Here is an 18281-nt window from a genome sequence, read left to right on the forward strand (position 1 = left end):
AACTCATTCTACTGACCAAAAAAAGCACTAGTACATTGCTGGAGATGGTGTGCTTGTATTTATGCAATATCCTAAGACATTCTTTTCAATTAACGTGTGTTATGGGGAAGGATAAGAGGAGGGCAGCAGAAAAAAAATACATAAACGGTTCTGCTTCAGTAAGTCTTATTAACATTTCCCTCCCACCCCACTGAAAGTGCTCACGGCTCTTGTGCAATGTCTTGGACCACTTACACCGAATACAAACAGTAACAGATTTTAACTATACACTGACAAGACATTTGCACAAATGTTTTGGCAACCAATTATCACTGTTAATGATGTCTGCTATCTTATTTCAGTTTTTCTCCATTCATTTTTAGTAAYTGTTCATATTTTAAACCTATATGAAGCAGTGTTGGTTTTAGAATTTGTTATTCCTAAAGGAGGTAAAATATTTGTGAGGATACTTGATGATACTGACAACAGAGGCAATTTAAAAATATTTCCAGTAACTAAATTTGAYGTAAAATAATTCCAGTAACAGACAGAATCTAAACAGTAGAGCAATGATTACTACAGAAAAAAAAAAACCCACAGAAAAAGTGAAGTTTTTCCATTAAATAACAACAGAAATGGTGAAAAGCACATTCCAGATTGACATTATTAAAACTGAATCAATTGCAATGTGTAACTAATTTAAGGAGAGGAATGAGTTCAAAATATTTTTAGCAGTGATTTAACATTTATTTATACTCTATTCCTAAGTGCAGTATTTCCTTTGTGTGGTCCCTGGATAATATTCAATAGCTTCATTAGGTTTTTATTTAACACAAAAAGGGACAAAGACAGCTGCAAGCATATACATACCAAATTTCTATCTATCATATTACCATATATTTACTGTATGTGCTAGCTGTACACAATGTAATTTCCCAGGCCACAGCTGAAACTCATTGAAGGAAATAATTAAAATTGACAATTCAAAAAACCTTTACAAAAATACTTCTTTTTATTAAAAGCAGCAGAATTCAAGCAGAACATTACACAGAATGTAAACATCACTAAGTTCAGCTCCAGCCTGCTGAACCTCAGGGAAAGTCTACACTAAATGCATCTACTGTACTAGCAAGTTAACAGACTATATTATAATTTGAAAATATATTTTCTACTTTGAATTAAGAAAAGCTAACTTATCGTAGTCTGTCCCAGCGCCAGATACTGGCATCATCGCACACAGCTATAAGGATACTACTGTCCCTGCTAAAACTGGTTTGTCGAATGGCAGCAACACATTTAGGATGAGTAAGAGTTGTACACCTATATTAAAAAAGAAAAAAAAATTAATTCAGCTGCAGTGTTAAATCTGCACTTGCTACTACATTATGGACTGCTGTTCCACCAACCTCTAACTTATACTGCTTAGGTGGGATTAGAAGGGCAACAGGATTAYACCCTTCGTGGTGTATTTTGTACTCCAAATCTGGATTTGGGAAAGCAGCAATTTCCTGCTCATTCACTGYCACCCAATTTTCTCATTCATCCGATTTTCATTGAAGCATTAACTAAAAGCATATTGAATCACCTTATTTAGGATTTTGTAATCAATTTTCTTTTCTAAAAGCCAGGAATAAAATATCGTAATTGGGTGATTAAAGACAAATGTTTTCAGGAATATCGTATGTTTAAAAATATACAGAAACATGCAGTAAATCACCTGGCCAAGCAGGCGAGGAACTGGAAGGCCATACTGTTTCCTCCACATTATGCTTATAGCTAATCTGTGTACTCCCATTACTCTAGTCCTTTCACCTGTTCCTCCTTTGTCATGGGCTACATTCAGTTGGCACTTCTCTGAATTGCTTTTAAATTCTCCACCTAATTAGTCTGTAAGCTATTTGAGAAACAAACTTTCTTTTACTCTATCTACATAGAGYGCCCAGCACAATGTGGCCCCACTGCGTCTGGGGCTTCTTGGCACTACTGTAAAACAAACAATAAAATAGTAAAAAATAATAAATGTTTAATCTTCAGGGGCTCAAAATGTTTATTTGCTTAGTAGTTAGAAGGGACAGTTGCTATTACTATGCAAGAATTTCTGTAGTTATCAGTAAAGGAAAAACAAAAGCGCCCCAGCTCCCTGTCTCAAGGAAAATAAAATTAAAAATTAACTACTCACTTGGCTTTATGAGGATCTTCTATTTCTAAATCCCAAACATAAAGTTTGCCAACCTGATTGCCCAGAGCAAGCATCTTTGAAAGAAAGCAGAGGATAAGTAAGTTTTGAGGTATTATTTCAAAGAATGGAAGCTAGAATTTTGTAAATGCTCTGTAGCTGATAAAGTGTGGATGTATGTTGGAAGATGACTTAATGAGGTTGCTAAAGGGGTGTGAAATACTACAAAGTTTGTCTCCTTTTCCCCACTTTATTACCCATCTGTAGATATTAATAAATTTATCTTTGGTGGAAAACAAATATTTGGTTTAATTTTTCCCAGCAAACAGAACCCAAAATGAAACATTTGGAGCTCCAACAGTTTCATATAAAGCTCCTTGTACCAAACAACTCCGCTTTTCAAGCATGACATCACAGCACATGAAGCAATAAAGACTCTTCTCTTGCACATATACATGGAATCACTGAATAGCTAGTCACCTTCAAATATAGCTAAGTCAAAGCTCACACATACCTTTTGCCAGAAATCCATGGAAAACCTCATGTACCATATATCACATTGGCTATAATCAAATCTCCCAAGTATGGTCACGTTTGACTCACTGGGCTTGATTTTATCTATATCATCTTCCATTTTGCCAGGTTTCCAGCACACAATGGCATTTTCACAAGACTGGGAGGGGAAACAGTGAAAATTGTCTATTTTTACAATTTATATTGCATATTCAGTCTAACTATAATTTTAACCAAGCACTCCATCTCACAGCTTCCCCAAGGACATTAAAAAAGGAAAACTGAAAATCTCACCTTGGACCTTAGATCACAGCCCCATCACCAACAATTTGTCACTGTCCATCACTGGGAGATTGCTGCCCTCACAGCTCTGCCAGRTAACAGGATTGCATGAGCCCTCCCTCACCCATTTCAGAGGAAGTCAACCAGATGTGACACTTTCACAAGCAGTTTCAATTAACCTASATTTGAGGATTTCTCCACCAATCCCTTCTGCCAATGGGCACACAACAATTTCTGGCAAAGAGGCAGTGACACCTACCCAGTTCAGTATCTGCAAGCAAATGTTACYGTTGTTATCACAGAGATCAAAGTTACTCCATTAGGGGAACCCTCATTTCTCCCCTTAGTTGCAGGACCCCGATCAGTATTACATTTTTTTTTTTATTGTACATTCCATGCAGATCCTGATTAGTTGGTATCCCTGTACTCTTAACAGAGCTACAGCTGTAGTTAGTAAAGATTTTTAAGTACAAGTTGCTTACCCACACATCCCAACAGTTGACAAAATTCACAGCACATTCAGTAAAACCATTTGACATGGCATGGTGAGTTAACCTACCACCCAATTTCTAATAGAACTTAAACTGTTTAAGAGCCTCAGAACAAACAAGCAAGAGTAACATAGGTGGAAAAGCTGCCACCTTACCTTGGAAAGAATTAGATCTCCCAACCATCGTACACAGTCAACATAGTTCCTATGWATGTCTCTGGTAGAAAAGTCAGGAAAGTGAATTTTCTGAGAAATGAAAGGCCTATGGAGAAAAGTGCCAAGTGAGGTCCAGAGAGACACAGAAGCACAAGTCTAATTTTTAAGAGAGACATTTAACATTCCTTGATGTTAAAACGACAAGACTGTCTTTTGCCACTCCCCCACAACAGTTTTATAACAAAATAGATTTATGCTTGTTTGGAACAGGAACAATCCCTGCCTTCATCCTCATTCTTAATGAAATGCCTGTTTTCCCAAAAGGCTCAAGTTTACATGACAGTGCTAAGCAAAACCACTCCTTCAGATGCTGAATACAGCTCCCTTTGGTAAACACCTCAGGAACTAATTAAGACAACTCAGTCTCCCTGATGCTCTTCCTGCAACATCTAAATTGTTAAACATAAGACACTCTAAGGAACATCATTTAATATTTGGTAACATTACCAAAAAATAGCAAGAGTACTTTCAGTGSTAGTCTCATTGCTGAACATGTTCAAGTGTGTTTTAGACTCTTCAATTCTCTCAACGGTTTAACTGGAAGTTAATTAAAAGGTTGATGAATTTCATAAAGGAGGATTTATCTGTCATGTATCTAATTGCCATGTTTACTCGAAAATTTACTCGGCTCTCAGGTCAGATCAGAGAATTATGAAAATGAAAGTTACTACTATGTAAACGTTTTGTCCTGGTTACAAAGTCAGATAAACATACAATAATTAGGAATAGTTACCCACMGTTACATTCATTTAAAAAAAATATAAAGCTGAATTATTTACTGTATTTCATTACACAGATTTGCTTCCCTCCTAAAAATTTTGAGGTGGGAAGAAGAAAAGCCATTGACATGTATTGAAACACAATGAGACAGCAGCTTTTAAATAAAATTGATAAATATAAAAATCTCAGACATTTTCTAGTCAGGACTTTGAATTCAATAAAATCCTGCTAAGGCATAACATCAATGAGACAAGTCTTCTTTCAGAGAGATTCAGTATCACAATCTCCAGGTCATTCATTATCCCCGAGAACAACCCTATTTCAACAGGATTTGATCTGGGCTATTAAGGAGAAAATTCATATTTTGCAAAGACAGACAAGAAGATGAAGACTACCTACCTGTTGGTTTTATTTGGATTGTACTCATAAGACTCTTTGATGGCATTTATCATTCTCTTGGAATTAATTCTCCAGAGTTTCAGAGAGTGATCCATCCCACAGGACATGATTTTTTCACCAAGAAGATCATAATCCTACATATATGAAATAATTTTGAGCACCCTCAGCCTAAATGGCATTATAGTAACCCAGATTTTACTTCCATCATATGCAAAACATGGTCAAAACAGCATTTTCTGTGTAGAGAAAGCAATAAAACTATGTATTTCAAATGGAAAAATACTAAGAATGACTTAATCCTGCTCACTGTAAAGAAGCACAATAATTCTATTTACTCTCGCCCAAGGGGGGAAAAAAAAAAAAAGACATATTCAACAGCACTGACAGACAATGAATCTACTGCTAGCATYCCCCTCTAGTAAATTCCCTCAGTTTCATTTTATGGAACAACCTTGGCAGAATTCCAAAGCTAATACATGGCTGATGACTATTTACAACTACAGGAGAATACAGCATCATGTTTCATATAGATATACACCTCATCTTTCTTTTTTTGCTTGGTAAGACCTCAAGAACTTCAAAAGTGGGACCATAATGAAAACTTATTACTCTTTCTAGCCCCACTGAGCTCTATTTTGTTTACTTCTAGGCTGCACTGAGAGACAACTAGCTACTGGAACAGATAAAAAAAATGAACTCCTGTCCTGTTTATTGAGAGTTGGCCAGATCAATCAAACCACTTCAGAATTACGCTAATCTATCCACTTAAAACATTGCTTATGCACTTCAGGTTTATTAGGCACAATATCAAAAACAGTGCACAGAAGGATAAAAAGTTGCATATTGTGGACTTACTACCCTTTGTAAATCTAAATCACTGCCCCACAGTCTTCCACTTACTGCACTTAACACCTCATCCCTGTGCCCTTCTACTCCTCCAAATATTGCAACCAGCGTGTCTGTCTGGATGTTCCACAGTCTCAATGCATGATCTATAAAGAACAAATAAAATTACATGCTGCTTTTTATACGCACATATGAATAATATACTTCAGCTTCACCACTTTCAATTATACATACCCACGTAAACATCAAAAAAGCCGCTCAGAATCCAATTGTTAGGAACAACAGGACTGCATACACTAGATTTGCCGTTACAACTAAATACTGTTAGAGTTAAATCTGTAATTGAAAAAGTGTGTCCATTCCTACCCCATCCCCRCCCCCAGGAACAGTTTCCGTCAAAAATATTTTTAGGTCTTAGATCATCTGAAAAGCAGAGTCCGACCTTGGACAAGCGTGTCTTTATTCAGTCTTAGCTCAAAGACAATTTAATATTTTTAAAAAATGTTAAATTCCTTTCAGCCATTCTTACATCAGTGTTCAGAAAGCTTGGATTTTCCATTTTTTAATCTTTAAAATATTATTCTTTATGAATCATAAACTATAAGAGCAGGAAGGAATGATTTCTGTAAACAATACATACTTCCAAGTCAACGTGACTAGTCCACTTGTTTAAAGAAAGTTTTAACAATTTCTAACGCAGAACCTCTAGCATATTTCTCATTGCTCTTAGAAATGGGAACCTCTAGCATACTTCCCATTTGGGCTCTACAAGCACACTGCACTAAACTACAGCTATACCAATGGGGATGCCGCACAGTCCTACACGTTTTCCTTCCTTCCTACTCATCTCTCAGCCAAGCAGTTCTGAGACCCCAGTACTCTCCTGCCTCATGCCCTCTTGAGGACAGTACCTGGTCCAGAGATTGCACGTTACAACTCCTAGTACTATGACTAATATCAAAATGTTATTAGAAAAAGAACTTAGAAAATACGCAGAACTCAGGAAATTCTAAGTTATAGACACACAGCACAGAACCACAGCAAAAACTAGACAGTTGCAAGAATCACAGAGGTTCCCAACTGCTATTCTTGTGTAGCTTTACCAGTAACACTGAACAACTATGCCAAAGTCAGAAGTCCCCTTATGTTAAGGTTTCCAGTCCTAGCATTCATAGATACTCATTTCATAGACCAGCTGATAAAATGTGGGCTAGATAAGTGGTAAGGTGGACTGCAGACTGGCTGAACTGCTGGGCTCAGAGGGTTGTGATCAGCAGCACCTACTCCAGCTGGAGGCCAGTCACTGCTGGTGTCCCCCTGGGGTCAGTATTTGAGCCAAGGCTATTTAACAACTTCATTTATGACCTGGATGACAGGACCAACAGCATCCTCAGCAAGTTTGCAGATGACAAAAAACTGGAAGGAGCGGCTGATACACCAGGGGGCTGTGCTGCCATTCAGAGGGGCCTGGACAGGCTGGAGAGATGGGCAGAGAAAAACCTCATGAAGCTCCACAAAGGGAGGCGCAGAGTCCTGCACCTGGGGAGGAATAACCTTTTGCATCAGTACAGGCTGGGGCTGATCAGCTGGAAAGCAGCTCTGTGGAGAAGGACCTGGGAGTGCTGGTGGACAAGTTGACCACAAGCCAGCAATGTGCCCTTGTGGCCAAGAAGGCCAATGGTATCCTGGGTTGCATTAGGAAGAGCATTGCCAGCAGGTTGGAGGAGGTGATCCTTCCCCTCTACTCTATCTTGGAGATATTCAAAATCCAACCAGACATGGTCCTGGGTAACCTGCTGTAGGTGCCCCTGCTGTAGCAGGGGGGTTGGACCAGACAATCTCCAGAAGCCCCTTCCAACCCAGCTATTCTGTRATTACTGAAGGCTTATTCTTGTGACAGATCAAGCGTTCCTTTACTTAACAAAATAGTCAAGATTACGAAGTTGTGATTGTTTAGACATTCCAAACAAGACTGTACGACACCATACAAAAAACTTACTTCTCCCTTCACTAGTACCCTTTTTACACAAACTCTATCTAGTGTCTGAGCTCCTCCTGACAGAGGATAAGTTTTTCCCATGACCACAGTGATGAATGCTGTCTGCAACATTAACACATCCCCACYAGATGGCAACATGATTCAACAACTGGGAAAAAAAATTAACCCAAATTACTGTTAGAAAGGAAAGAGCAACCCCAACACTCAGCAGCACTGTCCACAATCCCTTTGTGCCACACAGTTATTTTTACTGTAGGCCACAAATTTAATATTTACATTATATATAACCTTTAAGAGCAAGATTTGCTCTAGACTTTCAGGGTAAACTTGTTCAGCAGCATTCATCAACTTGGATTTGAGAGGTTTTGGCCACCTTCAAGACCAAAAATCCAAACCAAAGTACTCTGRCTTATACAAAAACAAAAGGCATTTTTCCTCACCTTTGCTTACAGATAAAAGGAGATTTGGATCTCTTGGATGGAATTTCAGTTCATTGATTGCATTTCCATGGCCTACATAGTGCTGGGATAGAATTCAGAGACCAAGTTATCATTTCCCAGGTTCACATGTATTTAGGTGTTACACACCTTGCTGAAATGCAAGCTGTATCTYGAAGTTCTGAGCACTCACCTTTATGCACTGCATTGTAATAGGATTAATTATCCTAATAATACCCCTGGACCCTGCCACAGCCAGAAGAGGATGGCTTGTATTGCTATCGTATGTCCATGCGCAGGTGTAGAAATTCTCATCTGCCTACAAGGTTGCACATTAAGGAACACAGAAGTAACGGGAGTTTTGTTTTGTTTTTTTAAGAAAAAGGAGTGCTTTTTCTAACAATGTAATTTTTTTTAACAAAACAAGCTTGATGCTGTTTTGTAAAAGTACCCAGGACTCTGTATTGGGACCAATAATAGAAAGATAAATATTTAATGATACATCTGTAAATATCAGCTCCATCTCCTTTTCTACATATCCCAATTTCCTCTCTTCTGTTCCACAATACACAAGGAACACCTTCTTCTTTTGGCATCACTTTTCAACCTCTTTCTCCAAAACATTCGAAGACCAGGAATAAAATGAGTGTAAATCAAAACAGAATTCACAAGTCAATACTCATGAACTGTGACTGATCAACACAAGTTATTACCACTTCAGAGTATGAGAAATTCTTAGGCTTTAATTCCAGTTCCAATTCAGAGSGAAGCTGAGAACACTGTAAAACAGTGAATGTAAAACATTACACAAACRTTAGGGTTGGGAAGATTAAGCTGATGGAGAATCAGTTTCCAARTATTTTAATATAGCATGTTCCATGAGTCTGCATTTTTAGTATTATTTCAACAGGAGGAATTCTAGGATGTGGAAAAGAAGCAAGGCTTGGACCTACCATGAGGAATGTGCCATATGAGCAAAGTATTAAATCACAGAGAAAATCTCCAAATTCTGTTTCTTATGAAGCCTYTTCAATTCTGATAAAGAGGAAGCAAACAAGTGTTTTGCCTTTTTTTTTTTTGCCCTTTTTTTTTTTTTTTTTTAAATTTAAAAGGATACATCAGCATCCACATAGGACTGTAGCAGACGTATTTCTCCTTGGGAATGACATTCATATAAAGTAACCTGGAAAAAAAAGTGAGAGAGATTACTGCTTACTTATGATACTTCCAGTGGAAATCACATGCAACTGAGTATTGACCTTCTGATGATGAGAGGTAGTGTGTTTTTATGGTTTAGATCTCATCCATTATCTGCTCATCTGCAACACAGGGAAGCGGTTTGGTAAAAGAATGCTCACAGTTACCTCAGGAAAGCATCACACTAGGACTCGTCAGTGTGCTTCCCAGATGCTTAAAGCTACTAATTGAATTGTCTCTATAAAGTTCTAGTTCTAGTTCCTAGAACTAATTACTGTAGCCACCTCTAACATGATTTTGGTCTTTTAACAAGCTGTTGATATCTGGTGTAATCTTAGGTTAGCACTTTTGGTAATTGCCAGGTGGAACAAACCTGGAAATTGAAGGCTTCTTGTTTATTCACAACACATACATAGAGTGCCCTTCAGGAGTTATTTTTAAGACTGAAATGACGTAGATCCTCGCTCAGGAAGAACCTATAAATTCACCTCAAGCAGGCCATCAATTTAGCTGCCAAGCACACTGGCATCATTGCCACTTCCCATCCAATTTTAGAGCATATAATCTTTTGGAAAGAGTAACACCTAAGAAGAGAAATTTTAGTGAGAAGACATATTTATGCACCTCTCTCCCTTACCACACAGGCTAATTCCCAAGTAACTAAAGCAGGACATGATAYAACAATCCAGTGGTTTCACCTCTCCCAGATAGCAGACATTACATACCTCAGAAATAAGGCTTTCTATATGAAGCTTTTCATATGAAAGCTTTCTATATTGTGTCACTACTAAACACAGGTAAAGGGATTGGCTGGAAAAAGGAATGCAAACAGAACCGCTAGGAAGGGCTTATGGTTAAAAACAAAAAGATCACTCACTCTGTTGCTGCCTACAGTGGCAAAAACAAGAGGATCACCTTCTTTACTGTGCCAGTTAAACTGGACTCCAAACAAAGGCTGACCATGGTCCTCCTGTAGATGTAAAGTAAGATTAGAGATAAAAAATAAAACCCATAGACATATTTCTGTGAAACTGAGCTGTGGGGGTAAACAGCTTAATTGGTATGTTTTCCTTCTCAAACTACTAAGTTCACACACAGTATAATTTCAGATAGTAAACAGTTAAAAAGAGCAGTTTTGCAACATCACATTTTATCTTAGCTTTCTTAAGAGAAGTTAAAGGAAAACTTTATTTGTCAAGCTTTTAAAAAGTGAAGGAAAAGAATTGTTGTCTCACAGTTATGGCCAGAAGTTGGCAGAACTCCTGAGTTATATCTGTAGCTCTATACTTATGTTGTTTTGAAACCTTCGACAAAGYAACCTAGCCTAACAAGCCAGGTCTATGTGCTTTTTACATTGTTATAACTACAGCTGTGGAAGGATTTACAACCTCTGTCCTCATAAGCCTCCTCAGTGAGAAGAATTATACTGGTGTAAGAGTAGAGAAGGGTTACATTCAACTATTCCAGCATGGTTAGGTCCTGCAACTCTACCACAGACATGATGAACTAATTCCAGCATGTCATACTGCAAAATTCACATTTACAAAGTGTTTTGAGATCTCCTTCACAAACAGTTACCAGAGAAATGCCAAGCATTATTTTTTATAMAGCTTACATCAGTTTTAAAGGAAAAAAAAAAAGCAGATATGTTTATAAATTGTGATGAATATGGCAGTGTTTGTTAATAATTAATAACAGTCTTTTGGCCTGCCCTAGAAGGATATTTTCAGCAAGAGTAATGTTCATTAAAGTGCCTCCCCACAGGGGACTGTCTGGGACAGTACGGGCAGGCAGGCAGTGTCTCATGACAGCTGTTGAACACTCTTCAAATGGTGGTTCTTCAGAGACAACACCAGAAACATTAGCCCTGGTAGTTCTGGCCTATCCAAGAACCACAGGATAAATCTGAGGCGGGGGGAAAAGTCCAACACTACTCAAAAGAAGTCTACTAAAAAGCAAGGAAGTCTGGAAGGATTTAAAAGTGGCAATATTTACTGAGAAAAATATCATCTGTTATTACCTCCAGAAACAGAGCTAAAAAAGCTAGAAAGCAGAGGGAGAAAAAAATCTTTCAGAAAAAAGGCCCTCCTGAATTTCTGAAATAGAGGTCAAAGCTGAATACAGATTAAGAAGAATTTTTCCAAGTTTAACTCAATAAAGTATTACCCATCAAAACATGAACTGGCTGGTTTGTGTGAAGGGAGAAAAGGGATATTCGCAAAGAAAAAAGTAGTAAGATCATTAGTCACTGTGGTACAGAAGAAAAAAGCTGGTATTTAGCACCTGTACAGAATTACAGTTTAATTAGAATGAACAATGAGAAAATTGTATGCCATGAAATCTCAAAATCATGGACTTGTGTATGAGAGTCCAATAAAGTTTTGAATTTTTGTTTGTAGGCTTGTCTTTAGAGTGTATTTAAGTCTTCCTTGGAGAGCGTGGCTGAGAGGTCAAATATGAAATAGGTGATTAGCATAAAAAAAAGTTATTCTATTATTAATGAGTTGTTTCTGAATGTTTGTATGCGAGTTCATCCTGGTGAATAAAGAGGGCATTTGATCAACTACACAAAGGCAACACACATGTAAAATCCATGGATTCACGCAGTTTTATTAGAGATACAGCAGCAGTTTTTCTCTGGCACAGGAACACTTGCTTTCCAAGAATCATCTCGTTCTCTCTCATGTGCACTGTTCCTGATTAGTTTTGTGACATGGGAAATATGAACCAGAGGAAGAAAAAACTTGGCATCCAAGATTTCCCCCATGCCCCCAATATGGGATATTTTTCTAGGATAAGCTGCGACAAGTTAATTATTTTCTACATAGAACCCAGTCTAGGGTGATACGTGGTAAGCAGAGATATACAATAAAGGACTATATTATTTCTATATTTGAATAGATTCCTAAAGTATTTAAGAAGTCCTTTTCACAGACATAACTTATTTCCCTAGAAAAATTACTCTGTGGGACAGATGTCTTTAGATTACTTACACCATCCACACTACATTCCTCATACGATGTGCTACAACATCCCAAGAGACTGATCATACATCCCAAGAGACTGATCATACATCCCAAGAGACTGATCATACATCCCAAGAGACTGATCATACATCCCAAGAGACTGATCATACATATTACAGATTTTCTGGTGTGTACTGGATGGAGAGAGACAGAGGCTCTTGCAGGATGCCACTAGGGTATCAGAAGTTTTGCTTACCTAGTTTAAACTACCATCATCCTCACTGGTAAGAGGCAGCATGTAAGCACTTCTGATAATACTTGTCCAGTCTAATCTTTGTTCCAATTGCTAAATAATGAAGCAGGTTTTAAAAACACTGTGCTGTTAGCTGCTGCGCATTATGGTTATCCTGTAATACCAAATCTGTCATGCAAATAGGACCACTGATTTGCATACAAGAATAGTATGACCCAGATGCTAGCCAAGAATAGCAGAAACGTGAAATGCCACCTTCACACCAGCATAAATAAGGGCACAAGACCCAAAGCACTCAGGTGCCTCAAGCATCAGGAAGGAGACAGAGGAGCAACTAGACCTACAATTGTTACAATAGCTTTCTTAGAGCACATAAATAATCATATTAAAGTTAATTTTGCCCTTACTTGCTAAACTCCATCTCAGGTTCCGGCGAACAGAGTAAGAGTAGACCTGTTTTCAAAGTGGAAGCAGTTATATAAATACTAAGGCAGCAAGAAGATAATCACCCACAACTACATGAACACACCTTAATAATGTCACCCTCTCTGCTAACAAGGCACTAACTGACCATGTGCGCGTTCCCAGTCCTTGCAGTGGAAGCAAGCCACCAAGAGTGGTTTTAGTTACCTCTCTTTTACACGGCAGCGAGCTAGAACCTTCCTTGCTTGTGGCCTGTTACTGAATCCCAGCTCAGGGGACAGTTAGTAGAAGCTGAGAAATCAGACTGCAAACAGCTACTGAACCACCCCCTAAACGAGAACAAAGKGTAGGGCAAATAATGGCATTGTTTTAAAGAGAACACATCAAAGCAGAATACACACAGTTCTTTGCTGGAAGATCTATAAGCAGAACATATATAAATGTATGTGAGCATGTGCTTCAGTTAGCTGTATATGCTCATTTATAAACTAGGTTTCCATTCAGCCCACAGGGAGCAAAGATGATTCTTCAGTTCACATAACAGTATCTTAGTACTGTAAACAGCAATAACAATAAAGCAGTTTTTGATCTCCTATTATTTGCAAAGGTTTTTTTGTTTGTTTGTTTTCCTGGTACTTATATTTCAGCTAAAGTAACTGCCACAATAGTGTTTAAAAAACATATTTAGCAAGCACTGAGTTTTTCAGGCTGAATCATAACCATTTAACATTCAAAGCAGTCAGTAATGGACATACTTCTTTGTTTCCTTAAGGAGAAAACAGTAAAAAAAGAAAAAAAAAGTGGGGGAGGTGGAAAAAAGAGCAGGAAAGTGGAAATAATATAATTCACACATTCTTAAAGGATAAATTTCCATGCCTTTAAATTGTGTTGACTTTTCGTTAATTTTAGTACATACACTTTACAGCATAGCTCAAAGACAGTATAAACTATGTGATACAAGATGCGGCATCCAGAGAATCATGAATGTCTTTCCCAACCTATATAGAACACTCAGTTGTTACAGTTTACCTCCACAATATCTGCAAAATTAGTATGGAAGAACAGGAAAAAAAAATTAGAAAGGCTTCCTCAAACATGAGGCAAAGAGGAGTTACCAAATGTGGCTGCTTTCTAGTCTTCCTATTAACACAGCTCAATTTCAGTTCAAGAAGAAATGAGAAGAAAGAGATAATAAGAATATCCCACTTAGCTGAATCAATCTCCCACAGATTGATTCCACTTGCACAGGAATCTGTTTCCAGGCCCTGATCCAGATCCAGGGAAGTCAGGGAATGCTTAACTCCATAAGGTGGCCTTTTGGGTCACCCTACAGTGGGGCCTCAGTTTAAGTTGGGGTGTGGGTTTGTTCTGTTTTTCCAGAAGAGACCTAAAAAGTACCAACCACGCAGGGATATTGGTCTGTAGATAGAAAACGGACGTGTGTAGCGAAACTCAAAAGCTGCTAAATGTTTGGGTGCAGAGAGGCCTACACCCGTGTTAGAAGCATAACATGACGCCACCAAACGCACGCTGTCTGTGGGGGCGACTCATGTGAATAACAGGAGCAGCTGTCTACCTACGTGAAAACGAAAGAACTTCCCTTCCTCCTCCGCCTTGAAAGGCCGAGGATAATTTTTTATTAAACATCAAAAAAGGCACAGAGATCAACTTACTTCCCAGACACTTTTGTCAGCGTAACTTCATATCACAATTTCTCCAGTGGCAAAGCTACTTTAGGAGGTTTCTACGCTCCAAACCTCTCATCCCCTCCTGCTCAGCTACCCCATCATTTCAGCAAGGCAGCCTGAGGCATAAGTTCAGAAATAGCTACATCAGCGCAGCTCAATAGTTAAGTGTGGGAGAATGACAAAACCTCTGAAAGCAACTCTGCAGGAAGTACCCATGATAGAACGGCACGCACCCTCTTGTTAGCTATATAAAAAGTTTAACAAAGCTCCCATTTTGTTCCAGACCCAGCGTTTCCTGTATTTAGAAGTCTTATAAAAATCATATCAGATGGCACAGTTACAGCTTTTGACATGTAAATATCTCCCACACAAGACCAAAGAATGAAAGAACAACATCTTGCAAATGCAAGAGGATCAAACTGAAACCAACTCATTGAGTTCTCCATGGTCTGTGACCAGTGCAGGAAAAAAGGAAAAAAAAAGAAAAAAAAAGAAAAATACCTAGAACACAAGAACAGGGAGTAAAGGCAATGGGTCCACATCCCTTAATACCACCAGGTATTATGTGAGAATATGCGTGACCTAGATCAGGTGCAAACACTTGATCACACTTCTGACAAATTAACCTGATCACACTATACAGCATTTATGTTAATTGCTAGATGACAGAAAGTACTCGTTCTGGCAAGTGCGAGGAAAAAGTTACTCCAAGGTTGTAAGGGTCTTTWTTTATTTATTTATTTTTAAATACATTTCAACTGGTAGAAAAAGTCTGTATTAGGTCAGTGCTCTGCATCAAATTGTCACAGGGTTTGTTTTACCTGAATTTGTTTCACTATCTCAAGTAACTGCAGCACCAAATACATAATTATAAAATAGCACATATAGCTTTGCAAAACTGTACAAAACTCAGGACAATTRCTTTCTACTGATTTCTATTTCTCAGTATTTTTTTTCTTTAAAACTTTGTTTATTCAAAACAAGAAAGGTACTTTCTTCAGATGAGCGTGGAACATAATTATATAAAGATATTTTAAAATATCAGTCTTGACACTGTCTCACAATCAACATTAACATCACTGGCAGCAAATGGTATCCAGCTTTCCCGTGCTGAATTTTACACGTACATACCTTTAGGCTATTTACACATTTGAAGGAATATTTGCACTTCTTTGACTTCCATTTTCCTTTCCCCCAGCTTTTTCTTCCCGGTGCGTTAGGAGTGTTTGTTGGGGTGTCAGGGCGTTCAGTGTTAGTACCGCTTTCAATACTAACAGCGTCATCCTGAAAATATTCAAATTATATAGAATGTAATATAGATGTCGTTAACCAATGTACAAATTCAACTAACGTTACAGGACTTGGCCTTTTCAACTTTCCTTCTCCTCCACAAGAACRGAAGATCTCCTAGGACTTGGATTTATTTAGATTTGCATAAATAAATGTATTATTAACAAAATACCATTCCTCACTAGAAACAGAGCATGAGTCACAAGAAGGTCAGTCCAAAAGGGGCATATGTGAACCGTGAACTAGTGAAGTTTCTTCAGAATATAGGAAGCTGCTCTTAAGAAAGCGTCTAAAAATAAAGCAGTTGCTTTCCCTGGAAAACATCTTTGACGTAGATGAAAGGAGCATTTCTGAAGTATATGGAATGAAGAGATTGCTTGTGTAAAAACATTATGGTTCGTCACGTCAAGAATCTAACCGTTCTGGGAAACTTTTGTATCCCTTCAGCAGCAGCACGCACAGCGCGGTTCTGCAGTAAGGCAGTTCTGCAGTAAGTCAGCACCGCCACCAGAAGAGGAAGTCCCACTCTCCCCTCCTGCTCTTTCCTACCAATACCTGATTTGACTAAAAGGTAATTAAAAAAAACCCCAAAAACCAAAACCAACAAAAATAAAATTAGTTTCCTGTCTGATCAGCTAGCCAATCCGACTTGCCCTCCAACCRTCAACAGCCAGAGCCAAGGTAGGGGAGAGGGGAACCGAAGGAAGGGAGGGGCAGAACAACCCATTCAGTCACTGAGTAGTTTTAGGTCAACTTTGGACAGTTAACAGAAACTGCAATTTCATATGTAGTCTAACTGCAGGACACCAATGAAAAAGACTTTCCCCGTCTCTTCCCCACCCATCACTGCCCACTTCTTCAACTTCACCTGCACCATAACTGGCGATCCTGTAGGTCTATATGAGTAAGTTCAGCCTGTTGAACRAACAACAGTTTTTTTCTAGCAAGTTAGTTTATTCATTTTCCATCAGAGCAGTAGGGTAAAACCACTCATCCTAAGGCCATGTGATTACTAGATCTCAACTAAGGGAGACAGAAGCATACAACAGCCTGTCACTGGAACAGATTAAGTGYAACATGAAGTTGCATCAGGAACTCCATTAGAAATATGCTATAAGGTCAACTATAAATATTAATACATCAGTTCCCACCAAACATTTATGTTCTCTCCCAGTTGCATATCTGTATCATGGCAAGCAGGGAAAAGGACAGATATACTGGTTTTCAGTTGCCCCAAAACTTTGRAAATCAGGACATCTGAGAGAAGAGGAAATAAAAAAAAAAAAGAGGAAAGAGCACACAAGGCTTTGAGTGAACTGCCCAAAGCTGGAGTCATTGCCTTCACACTGCATCCCTAAAGAGTCAACCCTCGCCTAAATATGCTTATCTGAGCTTTGCAGTTTTTATGTTTTCCAATTTCTTCTCCTAGGAAATTTCAGAGCATCCCAAATTCTACTCTCCCAAACGCACTTACTGGCAAGAGTCATAACACTTCAGAAGACTGAAGTTTTCTGTGGGCTAGTAATGTACTGTTGATATAAGAACACYATCTAACTGGCAGAGCAAAGACAGTACAATACAATTACAACATAACCAACAGACTTGCGGCCAGGATATCTGTGGAACAAAAACACTCTTTCTCCAAATCCATACCRTTATGCCAAATTTTAAGCAGAATCTAGGCCTTACAGGAATAGCAGAGCTCAGTAACAAGCTCTTGGAAAGAGAATCCTTTCACCTTAGAGGTGGGTCATATTTTTGGTAACCAAAAAGCCCACATCCCTAGGTCACTGCTAACCTGCAGCAGACACCAAAGCAAACCCAAATGCCCTCRTCCCTGAATTACACTCGTATCCACAACTACACTCATGTTCACAAATGCCTTGTCTGTAGGACTGGCTGCCGAGCGCTGCTGTGCAGTAAAAAAAATCAGTAGCCGGGGTACAGGGTACCTCGAACCTGTCTATCGCCTCACAGGCAGCACTTCTGCAGGTTACAGGGGAGCACGGTCCACATCCCTCGCTTTCTGGACAAGCGCTCTAACTGGGAAAAAAGCATTGCATAAAGCTGAAACCCGAATAACACCCCCAGTCCAGCAACTACATAACCTGAGGGGCCGGACATTCATTTAAAGTTTATCTTTCTGGTATGAAGGTATGCCAATCATGTTACCTTTGTTCTGAACACTAGATTTCAGCACAACTTAGAGATAACAGCCCTCACCCCCTGCAGCCTTCTCCTGCTGACAGGAGCTGAAGGACGTTATCTCCTACTCTTCATTCACCAAAGGGCTACACACATAAATTTACACCGAACATGTTACTCTACAACGTGACGGCGCAGACACACGACGCAAAACTGCAAGAGAGAAGAAAAAATTGGCTTTTTTGCAGGGGGAGGAAGAGAG

At 38.7% G+C, this 18281-nt stretch overlaps 1 protein-coding gene across 1 annotated transcript in view; it reads right to left on the bottom strand.

Moving 5' to 3' along the window:
• Positions 1-971: 971 nt before the first annotated feature.
• EED (embryonic ectoderm development) overlaps positions 972-18281 on the bottom strand; it is a 17852-nt gene continuing 542 nt past the window's right edge. The window contains exons 2-12 of the mRNA XM_026091813.1: positions 15716-15874; positions 10132-10224; positions 9175-9240; positions 8251-8376; positions 8061-8142; positions 5676-5767; positions 4776-4909; positions 3597-3702; positions 2670-2828; positions 2159-2232; positions 972-1299 (exon numbers count right to left, since the gene is read on the bottom strand). Of these exons, the coding sequence (XP_025947598.1) occupies positions 1173-1299; positions 2159-2232; positions 2670-2828; positions 3597-3702; positions 4776-4909; positions 5676-5767; positions 8061-8142; positions 8251-8376; positions 9175-9240; positions 10132-10224; positions 15716-15874 (1218 nt within the window). The 3' untranslated portion in view covers positions 972-1172. The remainder of the gene's footprint in view (positions 1300-2158; positions 2233-2669; positions 2829-3596; positions 3703-4775; positions 4910-5675; positions 5768-8060; positions 8143-8250; positions 8377-9174; positions 9241-10131; positions 10225-15715; positions 15875-18281) is intronic.

The sequence above is a fragment of the Apteryx rowi genome, unplaced genomic scaffold, assembly GCF_003343035.1.
Source record: "Apteryx rowi isolate R43461 unplaced genomic scaffold, aptRow1 scaffold_925, whole genome shotgun sequence".
In the NCBI taxonomy this organism is placed as follows: Eukaryota; Metazoa; Chordata; class Aves; order Apterygiformes; family Apterygidae; genus Apteryx; species Apteryx rowi.